This window comes from Hemitrygon akajei, chromosome 11 (genome assembly GCF_048418815.1).
Source record: "Hemitrygon akajei chromosome 11, sHemAka1.3, whole genome shotgun sequence".
Taxonomy (NCBI): Eukaryota; Metazoa; Chordata; class Chondrichthyes; order Myliobatiformes; family Dasyatidae; genus Hemitrygon; species Hemitrygon akajei.
The window spans coordinates 11,268,060-11,284,863 of record NC_133134.1 but is presented as its reverse complement, the minus strand read 5'-3'; the positions used below and the strand labels follow the sequence as shown (position 1 = coordinate 11,284,863).

At 41.4% G+C, this 16,804-nt stretch overlaps 1 protein-coding gene across 5 annotated transcripts in view; it reads right to left on the bottom strand.

The window, feature by feature from the left end:
- The window catches only part of tsc2 (TSC complex subunit 2), a 128,029-nt gene that overhangs the window by 62,071 nt on the left and 49,154 nt on the right, over positions 1-16,804 (bottom strand). For all 5 annotated transcript variants that reach the window (XM_073060205.1, XM_073060207.1, XM_073060210.1 and 2 more), the window contains exons 21-24: positions 11,235-11,369; positions 8,813-9,002; positions 7,444-7,537; positions 2,991-3,093 (exon numbers count right to left, since the gene is read on the bottom strand). In XM_073060205.1, the coding sequence (XP_072916306.1) occupies positions 2,991-3,093; positions 7,444-7,537; positions 8,813-9,002; positions 11,235-11,369 (522 nt within the window). The remainder of the gene's footprint in view (positions 1-2,990; positions 3,094-7,443; positions 7,538-8,812; positions 9,003-11,234; positions 11,370-16,804) is intronic.

Sequence of the window (16,804 nt, the reverse complement as noted above, 5' to 3'; positions counted from 1 at the left end):
TGCAGTGATTTAAAAACAGCTATAAATGTGATACAGAAGTCAGTTTCTGAAAAGAGAAGTAATGCTAGTGACCATACAAAGTGTTTAAATCAGATACAAAAGCTGCAGGACCAACTTTCTGCACAGAGGGGAATAATATGCGCTTTTGGATCTGAAAGAGGGGAAGAGAGTGAATACGTAGAAATAGATTGGAACAGTTTAGCCGATGATGCCACTAGATATGGTCTTGATAATGACGACGCGCTTTTTCCTGAGGATCCCCCGCTTGCATACAATACCAAGGAATCGCCAAGTGCCAACGACACCACTAGCCCCCCTAGTTACTATTCGAGGGGGGGGGGGAGCTGGGGCAGGAAATCAAAACCAGAATATAACATACACTACTCCGTTTGGAGTACAGCAGCTCAGAGGTATTGCCAAAGATATCAGAATTTGTGGGTTCGGAGATGATCCTCAGGAACTGTTTCAAGCCACTAATCATCAGAGAATAATACACGGTCTAGATGACGCCGAGAAAGGAAATTGATTATAATGTGTTTACATCCAAATATACACTTGGCTTTGTCAAATATATAACAACAAGGTGGGAGCACAAATGAGGAATAAAGACGGCAATATTGACGGTTATGGGTATTAACAGAGGCGATCCTGTAGAGGCACTAGCCAAATGTTACCAGAGGAGAGGTGAACATCCCACTGCGTTTGCATCCCGTTTATGGACGGTGTTCCAAGGAGTATATGGAACAACAGTAGATCGAGACCATTTAGGACCAGAGCCCTTAAATAGATGGTTAAGGACATTGGTGGCTCACTACCGATGAATCTAAAAAGGTATTAGACATGTTTGATCCCACTGACCCTACACATAATGAGGCATGGATACTGAGGAAAATGAGTAGAGCATGGGAAAAGGAGACACAAAGGCCAAATAAACCCGCTAATGGGAAATTGCTGTCTGTTGTAGGTAAGGCAACTGCCTGGAGAAATGAGGGTAGGGGACCCACTCCAAATATCACCCCACCACACTATCAAGTGACTAGGAGAACCAGAGGAAATGAAACAGTGTCGAGAACAGGGAGACTTGGAGGTGGAGTGTTTAAATGCTATAATTGTGGTCAAGAGGGACACATCAAGAGAGAATGTCCAAACCTGAGAAGTGGGAGAGTAGGGCAAGGAGGTGTGACCTTGGAGGGGCCAGACAGAACAAGCCCACAAAACAATGTGGTGGAGACATCGCCATCTGGGGGATTGTACCCAGAGCTTCAATGACGGTGTCAGGCCTCACCAACATGGGTGTGTGATACAAGGTGGGACGAAACTGGAAGACCTCTAGTAAATGGTTGGGTCAAAGGCCGCCCTGTTACCTTTTTATGGGACACTGGAGGATCCCGAACCACCGTCAACACCACTAACGTAACTAATGCGAACTGGGAAATACAAGGTAAAATTATCTTAAATGGATTTACAGGTCATTCACAAGTGGAACACGTGAGTGCACCCTTAGAAGTTAGAATAGGAGACATAGCATTAGAACATTCCATAGTGCTAGTTGAATTACCCCGGGAGCAGGAACATATACTGGGGAGTGATTACATGGCCAAAGTGGGACTTTGTTTTGATCCAGCTAACTGTATGATTTGGCGAATGCCAACCAGTATGAATGATACATGTCACAGACAAATTCAAGTAGGTGAATATCAGGATATAATCTGCACTATGGGGGAAATGTGGATAAAACCAGAGGAGATGAGCAATGATCACATAGTACAGCAAATCATTACACAAAACTTAGGGGCATTTACATGGTACAAGCGTGACTACGGAAAGATGGCTGGCAGTGTGTGCATACAAGGTCCAGACCCCAAACCACAGAAGCAATATGGATTTCCAAAGAAAGCTGAGGAAGATGTGGGTAAGGTAATACAGAGTTTGGTACAACAAGGGGTACTGAGGCCAGTAGCCTCAACTAATAACTCACCCATATGACCAGTGAGGAAACCAGATGGTATTTGGAGATTGACAATAGACTATCGAGAGCTGAATAAAATAACCCCTTTAACAGCCCCAACTGTAGCAACTAACCCAGAAACAGTAGTCAAACAGAATGAAAAAGCGCAATGGTTTACAGTTTTAGATATAAACAATGGATTTTGGTCTATCCCATTAGAAAGAGAGTGTCAGTACAAGTTTGCATTTACCTTTCAGGGACAGCAACAAGGAAAAATTCAGTGCTGGAGTCCCTAAGGCAGTCCTACATTGAGTTCAACACCAACTGGTAAACCCTGCGACACTGCTGGTGTCAAGCTGGATCAGCCTCTGCCATTCCTTTGGATTCACCAGCCGTGTGGAGAGTCGGAGCTTGCTGTACAGGAGCCTTAGGACTCTCAACACCAGGTTCAGGAACTATCAGGAACAGCATACTCCTGATCCAGCATGGACAGCTTATCTCACCTCATCTTGGAAATTATTTCTCAGCCTACAGACTCACTTGCAAGGACTCTACAACTCACTCTCAGTATTATTTATGTACTTAATTTTTTTTATTTGCACAATGTCTTAATTTGCATGTTAGCTGTTTGTAAGCCTTTATTTATATAGCTTTAAAATTCTATTGCATTTCTTTATTTTCATATAAACACCTGCAAGAAAGTGAATCGCAAGGCAGCATTTGGTAACATACATATTCTGATAATAAATATACTTTGAACTTTGGAGTTGAGTTAAAATCTTACCCCAGGACAACAACGTTACCTCAGTTTCTCTTGCCACAGATGCAGCGTGACAATGCTTTGTATGTTCAACATTTTGATTTTATTTTAGATTTTTAACATCTGCAGTTTTTTTTATTTTCAATATGAATAATTTGAATGAGAATATATGAATGCACTGCATTATGTTTACCAATTTTATGCAGCATATCTTTCAGGTAAGTACACAGGATGAGCAACAAGACCAAGGGGAAACATCAGCCCAAAAATGAGAAAACTTACTTTAGTAATGTATCGCACGAAGTCCTTCCTGAACACAAGCCGACATCGAATGAACCACATGGCTATCACATGGTGTGCTAGGGATACTATATACTGGTTGAATCTAAAAGAAACAAAACAGAAATTGTGCAATCTCACCTTAAGTGTAAATATCAATTTCAAATTACAACGTCCAAGAGTTGATGGAGCTCCAAAGTCCGCCTCAGTATTCCATGAAAATGGATTAAGAATTAAACCAAAAATAAATTTTAGGCTATTAAAGAAACCTTCAAGTTCCAAAGACATTCATAAGACCACAAGGCATAGGAGCCGAGTTAAGCCTTTCAGCCCTTTGAGCCTGCTCCACCATTTCATCATGGCTGATTTATTATCCCTCTCAACCCCATTCTCCTAACTTCTCCCCATAATCTTTGACACCTTTACTAATCAAGAGCCCATCAAATACACCCAATGAATTGGCCTCCACAGCCATCTGTGGCAATGAATTCTACAGATTCACCAACCTCTGGCTGAAGAAATTTCTACTCATCTCTGTTCTAACGGGACTTCCATGTATTCTGAGGCTATGCCCACTGCTCCTAGACTCCTCCATGAGAGGAAATGTGCTCTCCACATTCACTCTATGCCTACTCCCGTCAATATTCAATAGATTTCAACGAGATTTCCCCTTGTTTTCCAAACTCAAGCGAGTATAGGCCCAAAGCAAGTACAAGCCCAGAATAATTAAACATTCGTATTAATCATTTCATTCCTGGGATTATTCTTGTGAACCTCCTCTGGACTTTCTCCATTGCCAGTATATCCTTTCTTAGATTCAGTGCCCAACACAGTTAATTATGATATGTGCCTGTGGAAAACACCAGCTATGAGAATATGTTTTCATTTCAAATTGGGACACTAGTATCAACTGCAAAGCTAGAATTTATTGGGCATTCATAATAGTCCAATTAAGGTTCCGTAAGGTTGTTATAGCCCAGAGTGGTAGCAGGGATAAGCTCTCACTTTCTATTAAATGCTCCTAATGGCATGCATCTCAAATAGCCTCTGACAATCAAGTCCAGCTCCTGGCCTTCATGTGTGGCTTGGCTACCAAGCCTGGCAGAACCATTTCTATTGACAGGGTCAAAGGCATGTTATTGGCACCTTAAAAGCCAGTTATTTTGGGCAGATGTGGATCATCAGCTGTGGTTGGCAGCGCACAGAGAAGGAAAACTCTGATATCAAATCTCCACAGCCTTATAGCTATACCCTCTTATGGTGAAGGCTTCAGGAGTAAACCCAGAGGAAAATTCTGGAGCTGGAGTCCCTAAGGCAGTCCTACGTCAAGTTCAATGCTAACGGACAACTCCTGTGATGTCACTGATGCCAAACTGTATGGATCTCTGCCATTCCTTTGGATTCATCTGCTATGTGGAGAGGGGGGAACCTGCTACATGGGCAACAGTTCCCTTCCTTGGCTTGCTTACTGGCTTACACATCATGTAGACAGCTGGGATGCAATATTCATGAATGACCCCAACCAACATAATAGCCCTCAAACAGAATGACTTGGCAGGGGATTACAAAGAGACACTGTGTTAACCAGATTTTGGTACAGGCCTGGAGTTACATGTTAAGTAATCTGGATTAAAACTACAGACTTTGTTCATCAAATGTGTTTATTGACGATCAGGTAAATGTACACCATTTGTAATCCAGGCTTATTTTTAATTTGACTGAGGTAACCTGGTCGGATCTAAATTTATTTAATATTCCCACACTATTAGTACAGGAGTGAATTAATGCAGTAACACGTCTGCAGTTCTGCTGCACAGCACATTTTGAGCATTATAATGTTACATATGCCTCATTACTGTACTCCTGAAAAGACCAAAGACCCCACCCAGCCCAGGCATTCTCTCTTCTCCCTCTCCCCACCAGACAGAAGATACAAAAGCACATATCACCTGGCCACAGGGCAATTTCTGTCCCACTGTTATCAGCTTCTTGATCTGACCTTTCGTACAAAAAGGTGGATACTTGTCCTCAATCTACCTTATGATCTTGCATTTTTATCAATTTCCTACACTGCACGTTTTCCATACTTCTTACACTTAACTCTGCGTTATTGTTTTACTTTATTCTAGCTCAATGCATTGTAGAATTATTTGATCTATTTAAACAGCTGCAAGCAAGACAAGCATAGATAGATATTTTATTGATTCCAAAGGAAATTAGTATAATTGCAATGCTACAAGTGTACAGATATAAATGTTAAAAGAGAAGCAAGAAAAAATAAAAAATAAGTTACCACAAAACAGTCTAACAGGAAGGAGTCATCACTTCCATGGCTATAGGTTTTCTCATTACAGAGCCTAATGACCGAAGGCAAGAATGACCTCATATCGTGCTCTTTGGAGCAGCACAGTTGTCTTAGTCTATTACTAAAAGTGCTCGTCTATTCTGCCAAGGTGGCATGCAGAGGGTAAGAAACATTGTCCAGAATTGGCAGGATTTCCCATAGTGCCCTTTGTTCTACCACAGCCTCCAGTATGTCCAGTTTGCCTTTCCAATCAGTTTATTGAGCCTGTTGTCATCACCCGTGTTGATGCCATTGTTCCTGCACACCACCGCATACAAGATTGTACTCGCAACAGCAGACTGGTAGAACATGTGAAGGAGCGGCCTGCATACTCCAACCGACCTCATTTTCCTCAGGAAGTAGAAGCAACTCTGGCCCTTCTTATACACAGCCTCTGTGTTAGTGCTTCACACAAGTCTAAGCCTGTCATCCAGGTTTACCCCCAGGTACTTGTAGGTCCTCACCATCATAGTAACAGGGAGCAGTGCAGGCTTAATCTTACTAAAGTCCATCACCATCTCCTTTGTCTTACTGATGTCGAGCTGCAGATTATTCAACTTGCACCATTTGACAAAGTTCTCCACCGGGCCCTGTATACATCTTCCTGTCCTCCCTTTATACACCCTACTATTGCGGAGTCAGAGAATTTCTGCAGATGACATGACTCAGTGTTGTATCTAAAGTCTGAGGTATACATAGTAAACAGGAAGGGAGCCAATGCAGTCCCCTGTGGGGCCCCAGTGCTGCTTTTACCCATACAGTTGTATCTTGATACATGTGACAATAATAAACCAATACACAAACCCTCCTCCACAACAGATTGGTGGTGACTTGCTTCGTTTTATTTTGTTGATGGACATGTTACAGCCACAGAGCAAGAGAATTAATGTTTAAGAATATGGATGGGGTGGCAATAAGCTGGGCTACTGTGGCCTAGAAAGAGGCCAGCTTTCCAGAATTTTGCTGGATTTGCACTCCTCAGCCAAGCGGAAAGGACTCTGCACTCTTGATTTCTACACATGAATACCTTTTTAAAGAGTCAGTAAAACAGGCAGAGGACAACCGGTCTCTGCATCAAGGTAGCATAGCAGCTAGTGTAACACTTTACAGTGTCAGCAATCAGGGCTGAATTCCTGCTGCTGTCTGCAAGGAGTTCGTACATAGGTGGGTTTCTCCTAGCTTCCTCCCACATTCCAAAGACATACAACTTAGGGTTATTAAGTTGTGATAAGGGCTGCCCCCAGCCCATTTTCAGACTCTTGCTAACTGACAGACTTTTTAAACCTATGCTTTGGTGTACACATGACAAATAAAGCTAATATTTACTCTTTAAATTTGACCCTCTCTTGTAGCCATGTATCAATTAAGTTTTGGGTAAGACAGTAACCATCCCAGATCTTGACAGTGAGGACTAATTGTAACATTAAAAATTGCAGTTTTTATGATGAAAATGTTACTTGGTTCACATTAGCCGAAGTCTAAGAAGTATCCACATATTGGAGCTTTTAGGTACAGGCTCCTTCATTTACAAGGAATTACAAATGGAACCACAGATTAAAGTCAATAGTGAACTTCCCCAGTTCTGTCCTGAGTGGACGCAAAGGCCATGGAGTGAAGGTTGGTGGAGCTACAGTACCCGATTCTGATATGGGTCTCTAACTTGGACTGAAAGTGGGAAGAGGACAGGGAGAGGGGAATCATGATTGAGGAAAACAAAAAGGAGAAGGGAGGGAGTGAGAAGCACTGGAGAGATATTCTGTAATGATCAATAAACCAATTGGAATCAAATCACCTTGCCTGGTGTCTCACCCACACCACCTCCCACCTTGGCACTCCTCTCCCACCTGTCCCACATCCCCCCCACAGCAGCCATTCCCATCATCCTTTGCTCTCACCAGATTTACAAACACGCTCTCCACTCCACATTGACAAATACAGTACTGTGCAAAAGTCTTAGGCATCCTACCTACATATGTGCCCAAGGCTTTCGCACAGAAAGTCATCCTGGGCTTACTGTGAAATTGGAAACCAAATTCAAAGCTATAAGTAATTACAATTTTAAAAGCTTAAGCTTAGATAATTTTTAAAAAGCTGAGGAAAATAAACACTCACTTGAAAGGGTTGGTGTAAGGTAACGAGATAGCAAAAACACTGACATACTGTTCGGCCACAAAGTTGGCATAAAGAGGAGGAATTCTCACCAAGGCTGCAAGAGAACACATACATTAATTCTTCTGCTAACTTATGGCACTCTAAGCCCACCTTTACTATTTTACTAGTTTTTGCAGTTCAATTACAAGGACCTGTTGGTCGGTTAGCAGTCAAAACATTCAGGCAAGCAAGACTGGGAGGATCCTGTGAGAGTCACAGCCCAGTACTGAATGGGAAGTCGTACAGATAGATATTTATCAGGAGTGCTGCATATATTAGCATTGTCAATGATCCCTCCCATCAGTCCAACAATCTCTTTGACCCCCTACCATCAAGCAAGAGGCACCGTAGCATTAGGACAAGGGGTGTTAGGATGGGAAACAGCTTCTTCCCACCACCCCCTGGCCATGAGAACTCCCTGCCACCATCCACATCTCATCACGTATAAAATGCCAGTAGTGTTATATTGTTTACTTTTTAAACTTGTCATAAATGCACCCTATTGTTTGTTAATTTGTTTGTAGTGTTGTGAGAGAGTTATATGTGCTGTGCACCTTCATCCAGAGGAACATTGTCTTGTTCAGTGGTATACGTGTATACAGTTGAACAGCAATAAACTTGAATTTGATCAACAGGGTTTACAACAGATGCATCATCACCTCCTAACAGCAGACTGTGGAAATGAGCCGAGAGAGCAGAAATTGCAAGAATAAATGGCTCACTTCTACTTTAACTGATGCACATAAGGAAATAGAGAGGGGTGGGATGGTAGCGCAGAGCTGTTAGTGAAACACTTTACAGTGCCAGAGATCTGGGTTGAATCCCACCACTGTCTCTCATGACCACGAGGGTTTCCTCTGGGTGCTCCAGTTTCCTGCCACATTCCAAAGATGTACAGGTTAAGGTTTGTAAGTTGTGAACATGCTACAACTTACAAGCATGGCGACACTTGTGGCTGCCCCCAGTACACCCTTAGAATGTGCTGTGTCTTTGACACAAATGACACATTTCACTGATTCCTATGTTGCTGTTCCCTCACATTACTCATGGCATGCATGAACAGGTTTATGCCCATCCTTCAAAAATTTTAAAACTGTCCGCTTCAATATACTGTACAAGTGATAGATAAATCTGAATCCCCATCATATAACACAGAAGACAGTTAGCCCACAGATACTGTTGACTGAGTCACCGAGGTGAGACATTTGAGACCTTCAACACATGTTTGTACAACTACTGTATTTGGTAGCTTAATATGTCCACATTATATAAAAGCACTCATACTCAAGTTACACCAATGATGTTTTTAAAAACAATCAAGTGTCCTTACTTGATAAGAACTCCAGCATAGGGATGGCCATGGTGAGTGTGGCTGAGATGTGCGTCAACTTGAGAATGATGCCCGGAAGCAGTTTAACCATGATATCTGGCATCTCGATGATGCACATGGTCAACGTCACCACACATTGCTTGGCACAACGGTAGATCAGCCCAGTATCAAGGCAGTGAACAAACTCACGCTTTTCAAAATATAAAAAGAACAAAGTTGCGTTTTGGAACCTCAGCATTATTTAACATTCATAAAATTTATTTCAGCGAGAAAAAGGTAGATGCCAGCAATCTCGTTACCAAAAACAAAACACAAAGTGCTGGAAACACTCAGCATACATAGAGAAATAAACAGATGAGGAATTTCTTTAACCAGAGGGTAATGGATTGTTACAGACGGCTGTGGAGGCCAAGAATATATTTAAAGTGGAGGCTGATAGGTTCTTGATTAGTAAAGGCATTAAGGGCTCTGTAGAGAAGACAGAAGAATGGGGTTGAGGAGGAAATAAATTAGTCATGATCAAATGGCAGAGCAAACCGAGTGGTCCAAATAAGCTAATTCTAATGGGCTTAGAGGATAAATTATAATTGCAGGTTAATAGCTCTCAACAGCTACAATTAATGTATTCCTAATCAAACCACAGTTCCTTAAGGTTGTTATAGCCAGGGATGGTCGCAGTGATAAGCTCCCACTAACTATTAAATAATGGTGTGTCTCATATAGCCTCCGACAACCAAGTCCAATTCCTAGCTTTCACGTGTAGCTTGGCTACTAAGCCCAGTGGAACTGTTTCTACTGACAAAAGAGGGGAAAGACAGGTTACTGGCACCTTAAAAACCAATCACTGTGGGCAGAAGGTGTGTGTCAGTTGTGGTTGGCAACTCATCTAGAAGAAAAACTCTGATCTCAAACCTCTGCTGCCTTGCAGCTGAACTTGGGGCTTCAGGAGTAAACCCCGTGAAAAATCTAGCGCTGGAATCCCCAAGGCAGTCCTAAGTTGAGTTCAACGCTGACTGGCAAATCCATTGCTCCAAAACTATCAGTCTCTGTGCTCCATTGGATTCATTAGCTGCCTGGAGAGGGGTAGCCTGCTGCATACTGTCCTGGCTTGTATATGACGTAGACAGCTAGGACGCAATATCCAGAGTCAACCACAACCAACAGAGGGCCCTTCAACGAAACCACTCAATTCAAAACTGAATTGCATCAGATTTCAGAGACAAGGATTATTATCAGCCATTTTTTAAAAAATCAGTGGCCACCTTCTTAGGTACCTTCTATACCTAATTAGGTACCTAATAACTATACCTAATATAGTTTTCCAAGCCTGTGGTGAAAGGACAAGCATTTAAGGGAAGGAGTTAACATATGAGGAGTGTTTGGCTGCTTTGGGCCTGTACTGAATGGAATTTAGAAGAAAATGTGGGGATCTCATTGAAACCTACCGAATGTTGTAAGGAGTAGATAAAGGTGGATGTGGAGAGGATGTTTCCTCTGATGGGGGTATCCAGAATTAGAAGGCACAGCCTCAAAATTGAGGGGCGCACTTTCAGAACAGAAGTAATGAGGCTTTTTTTTTTAAGCCAAAGCGTGGTGAATCTGTGGAATAACTCTGTCACAGACTGTGATGGAGGATGAATCAGACACCAATCATAGATATGCTGCATTTTTAAAAAAAAATATAAGCATTCCATTAGTTTTCTACACCCTTTTTCCCCACCAGAGGTCAGTGTCAAGAGGCAGTACCTCAAGGCAACCACATCCATCATAAGGACCCTCACCAACTGGGTCATGCCCTCTTCTCACTGCTGCCATCAGAGGAGCCTGAAGACACACTCTCAATATTTTAGGAACAGCTTCTTCCCCTCCACCAGATTTCTGAACAGTCCATGAACACTACCTCACTATTCCTAAATTGCATTTTTTTTATTGTAACTTATACTAGTTTTTTTGCTTTGTACTGTTGCCACAGAAACAAATTTCAAGACATGTCAGTGAGAAAGAATCCAATTCTGATTCTAATCTATGCCTGGCCCAAAGTAAGATCTCTGCGGTGCAAACCAATGTCAAAACCACAACTATAGGTGTTAGCTTATCTATAAAACACGAGATTCTGCAGATGCTGCAAATCCAGAGCAGCATCTATGAAAGGAAATGAACAGCTGACATTTTGAACCAAGACACTTCATCAAGTCAAGAAAGGAAGGGGGCAGAAGACAGAATAAGGTTTAGGGGGTGAGGGAGTAGTTAGGCGAAACCAGGTGAAGTGGGGGGGGGGGGGGGAGAGAATGAAGTAAGAAGACGGGAGGTGATTGGTAGAAGAGGTGAAGGGCTGAAGGAGAAATCCAAAAGGAGAGGACAGTGGACCATGGAAGGGGAGGGGACCAAGGAACAAAAGGACTATGGAAGAATGGTTAGCTACCTGTTTGGTCTGGTCCAAGTAAACATGGTAGGAGGTGATGACCGTCAGCACAGGAACCACCACCAACTGTACATCTGTGCGAGAGAAACCCTCGGGTACATTCTTTAGTCGCTCTGGCAACTGGCGGTCAGTGACCTAGAGAGGAACAGCAGAAATAACTCCAGGGAGTTAACGGACAGTGTAATGTTTTTATATAAAAATGCACCATTAAGCCTTCTCCAGCTCCCCAATATAAAGTGATTTCATGAAGTACACATTGAGCACTCATACCACTGACAGGTTTGTTGCATCCCTACAGTGAACAGTTAAGAGACAACTTCAATACTGACAGTCCAGAGATAAAGGACTGATTAACTCTGTTGACACATTAGGGCGTCATGGTAGCACAGCATGTTAACGCGACGTTATTACAGCTCGGAGTGGAATTCAGAGTTCAATTCCAGCAGCATCCATAAGGAGCTTGTATGTTCTCCTCGTGACCATGTGGGTTTCCTCCCACAGACCAAAGACATACCAGTTAGGAGGTTGATTGGTCATTCCAAATTTCCCTCTGATTTGGTAGGGTTAAATGGCTGGTTGCTGGGCAACATGGCTCATTGGGCCAGAAGGCCCTGTTCTGCACGGCATCTCTATGCAAGGATGGAAACTGGAGGCCAGAGGTAGCCTGTACTGGGTTTGGAAGACTATGCAAGTGGGGAGGAGGAAAGGGGCTTGCTTTGGAGTTGGTGTTGCTGCTTGGCTGGCATTAGAATGTGTGGCAACGCTTGCCAGCTGCCTACAGCACATCTTTAGGCTATGTTGGTTGTTAATGCAAACACATTTCCCTGTATGTTGATTTACATGTGATACATAAATTAATGAATCTGGATTGCAGATTTCACTCCCTGGTGGAGATTAGTGAAAAAGATTCATGTTTCATAATGTAACCACATTTTTCTTTTAAGCTCCATATTACTTCAATTAACTGAGTTAAATTTCCCAGCTGATGTGGTAGAATGCATACCAACAGCTCCAGCTTCAAGACCAGTGGTTCTCAAGTGGGCCATATAGCGCTCCAGGAGGCCATGCTAGATTACATAAGGACCACAAGTTTAAAAAAAACAAAGGAACTGGGGCTCACAGGAGTTTCTGAACGGGCCATGACAGGTTTACTGTTTTAATGAATCACTAAAATTTATAAATAAACAAAATGAATGTACAACTTAACTAGAATACTGAATGAAATTAATGTGAAAATATGCTAGATGATACAGATCACAGCTTAGCATGTGTAAAGGGGGGTGGGGTGCAGAACATCAATCAGTATCTCTGCTCCTACCTGACCATTCACACCCCGAGCCCCACTCCACATTCACTGCAAATTGGGCAGGGGCCGTCTGGAGCAAGGTATCAGTGAGTATGCAGCCGGAGGCTCCTTCTGATGGCCTTCCACTGACCCGTGTGTGTTATAATACTTATAAAACATGACATAGGCTACAGTTAGTGCAATGGGGTCATCTGCCAGAAACTGCTAAACTGCAGGAAGGTGAGAATGAGTGTAGTCTACCACTGCATCACTATCTTCCATCAGGGGTCTCAACCTGGGGTCCACGGACCCCTCAGTTATTGGTAAAGATCCACGGCATAAAAAAGGTTGGGAAGCCCAGATCTACCATAACAACTTCCATCAAATCCCTGATACTTGCATCTTGAAAGGAAGTTCATCTTACTTTTCTTGGTGATTGCAAGCTCTTCATTGCCTCAGAATTTGCATTTATAATAGTTTTTAATAACACATCTGCCTAAAAAAATTATTGGCTTTTTAAAACTGACGCAAGGAATTCACTGTATGTCAAAGTTTATCAATAGTTTGCTTGATTCTCACTATCTCCTTTTGTGGGAATGTTTAAATTGTATTAATTTTATAACACAATGAATAATATATATAAAATTTTATAATACCATTTATTCTGATACAAGTTCAAATATGATTATTTCTTCAGAACAGCTTTAAAATCTAGTGCAAACATACATTATAGCAATTCATGACTATTATACATTACCTTTTTATGTAATTTCTGTTTAAACTTCTGTATTATTGAGAAATGAAATGAACAGGAACAGTCATAAGAAAACTACACCATTTAAATAAAGCAGCATTATTATTTAATTTAAATAGAATTCAAGTGCTCATGACGTTTGAAGTTCCAGAAACATCCCTGACCTCTATCTGCATAACGGCCCTCTACAAAGTAATTTCATATTGTGAATTGATATTTATGAGGTTGGAGCAGAAAAACGCTGTGCCACTGTATTAACTTGAGCTACAATGAACAGTACATATTCCCATTAGGACACCCACCTCTTGTTCGACAAACTCTTGGAAGCTTAAACGTGTAGGATTTCTAACTGAACCATGTCAAGCCTTAGCTCAATGTCAGGTTCAATGCGACATTCCCCATTGACTATCAATCAGTGAAAACGTAATCAGGCAAATAATTGAATGAAGGCAATCGATCAAACCAAATTTCACCAAAAAAGTGATTTTATGCTCCATACAGTTGACATTCACTATAAATTTACATGAAAACTAAATACAACAGATTTTAAAATAATAAGTTTGCATTCAAATAAGCTTTGACAATTCATTCTGTACTCTTTTCCAAGAAAATATCAGTTAAAGGAATGTTCTTTTGCATAAATTAACCTTTGTATTTCAGTTACTACAGTGATTATGTCATATCTATGTGTTTTTTAAATGTCATGTAGAACCAACAGCCAATTGCTATCATGTTCCAAGATTTTTTCGAAAAAGTTCATAGTAAACACTCAATTTTCACATTTATCTATTCCTACTTTTCGAGTACCTTTTTCCACCAATCACACTCCAAAAGAAATCTGTTGAGAAACCAGAAGCATGTCCTGCTGAGCTAAACCACACCCCAGAATGTCACTTCCAAAAGAGACAACCTTTGTAAATGTCAAGAGAGATGTTTATCTGCTCCCACTCTCTCCTCAGTTTGCTGCCCTGACTAACGGGTATGTGTACTGTGAAAGAGTAAATTGAGACCCTATTCCACTGTTCCATAGAATAGTTAGAAAACTGACATCCATCAACAAATGTGAAATGTTTGCCAGGTACATTGACCTACAAATATGAGAGACCAACTTTGACCAGTTTCCACCCTGGTTCCTTTTCAGATTATTAAGGAAAAAATTGGTAAACAGTGCAATCATACCACAGTTGTCAGAGTTACCTTATTATCATAAAAGTAGAAGTGGATCTTTGCACATGATTGCACAATGCTCAATCCCATCTGCAGCTCCTCAGCAAACAAAGCAGCTCATGCCTGATTACAGCAAGAATTAAACATAATGGCATGATCTTTCAAGTAACAGTCACACCACAAAGCTGCCGCCAGCAATGACTCTCTTCCAACAAGAAAGAGTCTAACAATCTACCTCTGATAATCTGTGCTGAGATCCTCACCATCAACGTTCAGAAGTTCATGATTGACTAGAAACTCAGTTGGATTAGCCACATAAACAATGTGGCTGAAACAAGTCACGGAATGGGCATTCTGTAGCAAGTGACTTAACACTTGACACCCACAATATCAACAATGAGATGGAATACATTCCAATAGTGTGGACGAGTGGTGCGCGTTCAAAAATTTTGAAAGATTCAGGAAGCAGCCTACATAATCGGCACCCTATTATAGATCCTAAAAATTTATTGCCTCCATACTGGTACGCAGTAGGGGTAATATGTACCATCTACAAAATGCACTCCAGTTGCTCGCACTGCTCCAAAAGCACCTCCCAAATTTGCTGCCTCCACAACACAAAAAAATAACAGCCGATGAGTGAGAACACAACCACCCTAAAAAGTTGTTCTCCAAATTATATGCCATCACGACTTGAAAATATATTGACAGTCCTTCATCAATGTTGAAACTTATTTCAAGAGCACTGTGGGAACGCCTTCACCAGGAGGCCTGCAGCAATTCAAAAAGATGGTTCACTGCCACCTTCACAATTGCCCAGCTTACATCTTGAAAATGAATAACAATTATCCAATGTCACAAAGCACACATTAAATAAAGAACATAAGACATAGGAGCAGAATTAGGCCATTCAGCCCATCAAATCTACTCTGCCAGTGCATCATGGCTGATTTATTTCCCAACCTTCTCCCCCATAACCTTTGACGTCCTCACTAATCAAGAACTTATTAACCTCCATTTTAAATGTACCCAATGACTTGGCTTCCACAGCTATCTCTAGCAATGAATTCCTATCTCTAGCAATGAATTCCACAGATTTACCACACTCTAGCTAGAGAAAATCCTCATCTGTTCTAAGCAGACTGCTATATTCTGAGGCTGTGCCCTTTTGTCCTAGACTCCACCACTATAGGCAACATCCTCTCCACATCTAGGCTTTCAATAGATTTCAATGAGATCTCTCCAGTTTTCTGATTTCCAGTGAGAAGTACAATTCCAGCTCCTCTTATATTAACACATTCATTCCTGGGATCATTCTCATGACCCTCTTCAATGCCAGCTCAAACCCCAAAACTGCTCATAATATTCTAATGCCTGAAAAGCTCAACATTACATCCTTGCTTTTATATTCTAGTCCTTTCAAAATGAATACCAACATTGCATTTATTTGCCTTTGTTACCATTGACTCAACAGGAAAGTTAACCTTTAGAGAATCCTTTTGCACTTCTGATTTCTGAATTAGCTCCCGTTTAGAAAACAGTCTACACTTTCATTTCTTCTAGCAAAGTGTATGACCATACACTTCCCTACACTATACTCCATCTACCACTTTTTCAATTCTTCTAATCTAGTTCTGCTGCAGGCTCCCTGCTTCCTCAACACTACCTGCCTCTCCATCCATCTTTGTATCATCCACAAACTTTGCCACAAAACCATCAATTTTGTCATCCAAATCATTGATATATATCATGAAAAAATGTGGTCCCAACATCAACCCCTGAGAAATGCTAGTCACTTGCAGTCAACCAGAATAGGCCCCCTTTATTCCAACTCTTTGCCCTCTGACAGTCAGCCAATCTTCTATCCATGCTAGTAACCTTTTATTATTCCATGGGCTCGTATTTTGTTTAGCACCCTCCTGCTGTCAATGTCAAGTCTGCATTCAACCAAGGCAAAAAGCAAAAACTCTGAGCAATGGGAAATCTATTAAGCAGCTACAGTCAATCTGATATACAAGAGGATGGGTATGGGTGTTGGAGTCTCATAATAACCCTTCAATTACATTGTTACTGGAGTTCATTTTTTCACATTTATTTATGGGGTCATGACTGTTGCTGGAAAGCATTTATTCCCCATCACTATTTTTTGAGAATCATGATAATCCATGTGGTGAAGGTACTCATTTAGTACTGTATGGAATGGGATTCCAGAATCATGATTCAACAAATAAGAATTTATTTTGAAATCAGAATGATGTGTGAATTGGAGGTTGCCATGTAATTGGTATCCTAATTATTCCAGAGGGCAGATGTCAAAAGTTTAGCAGGAATTGAAAACTGCTACTGAAAAATCTGATGAATAGA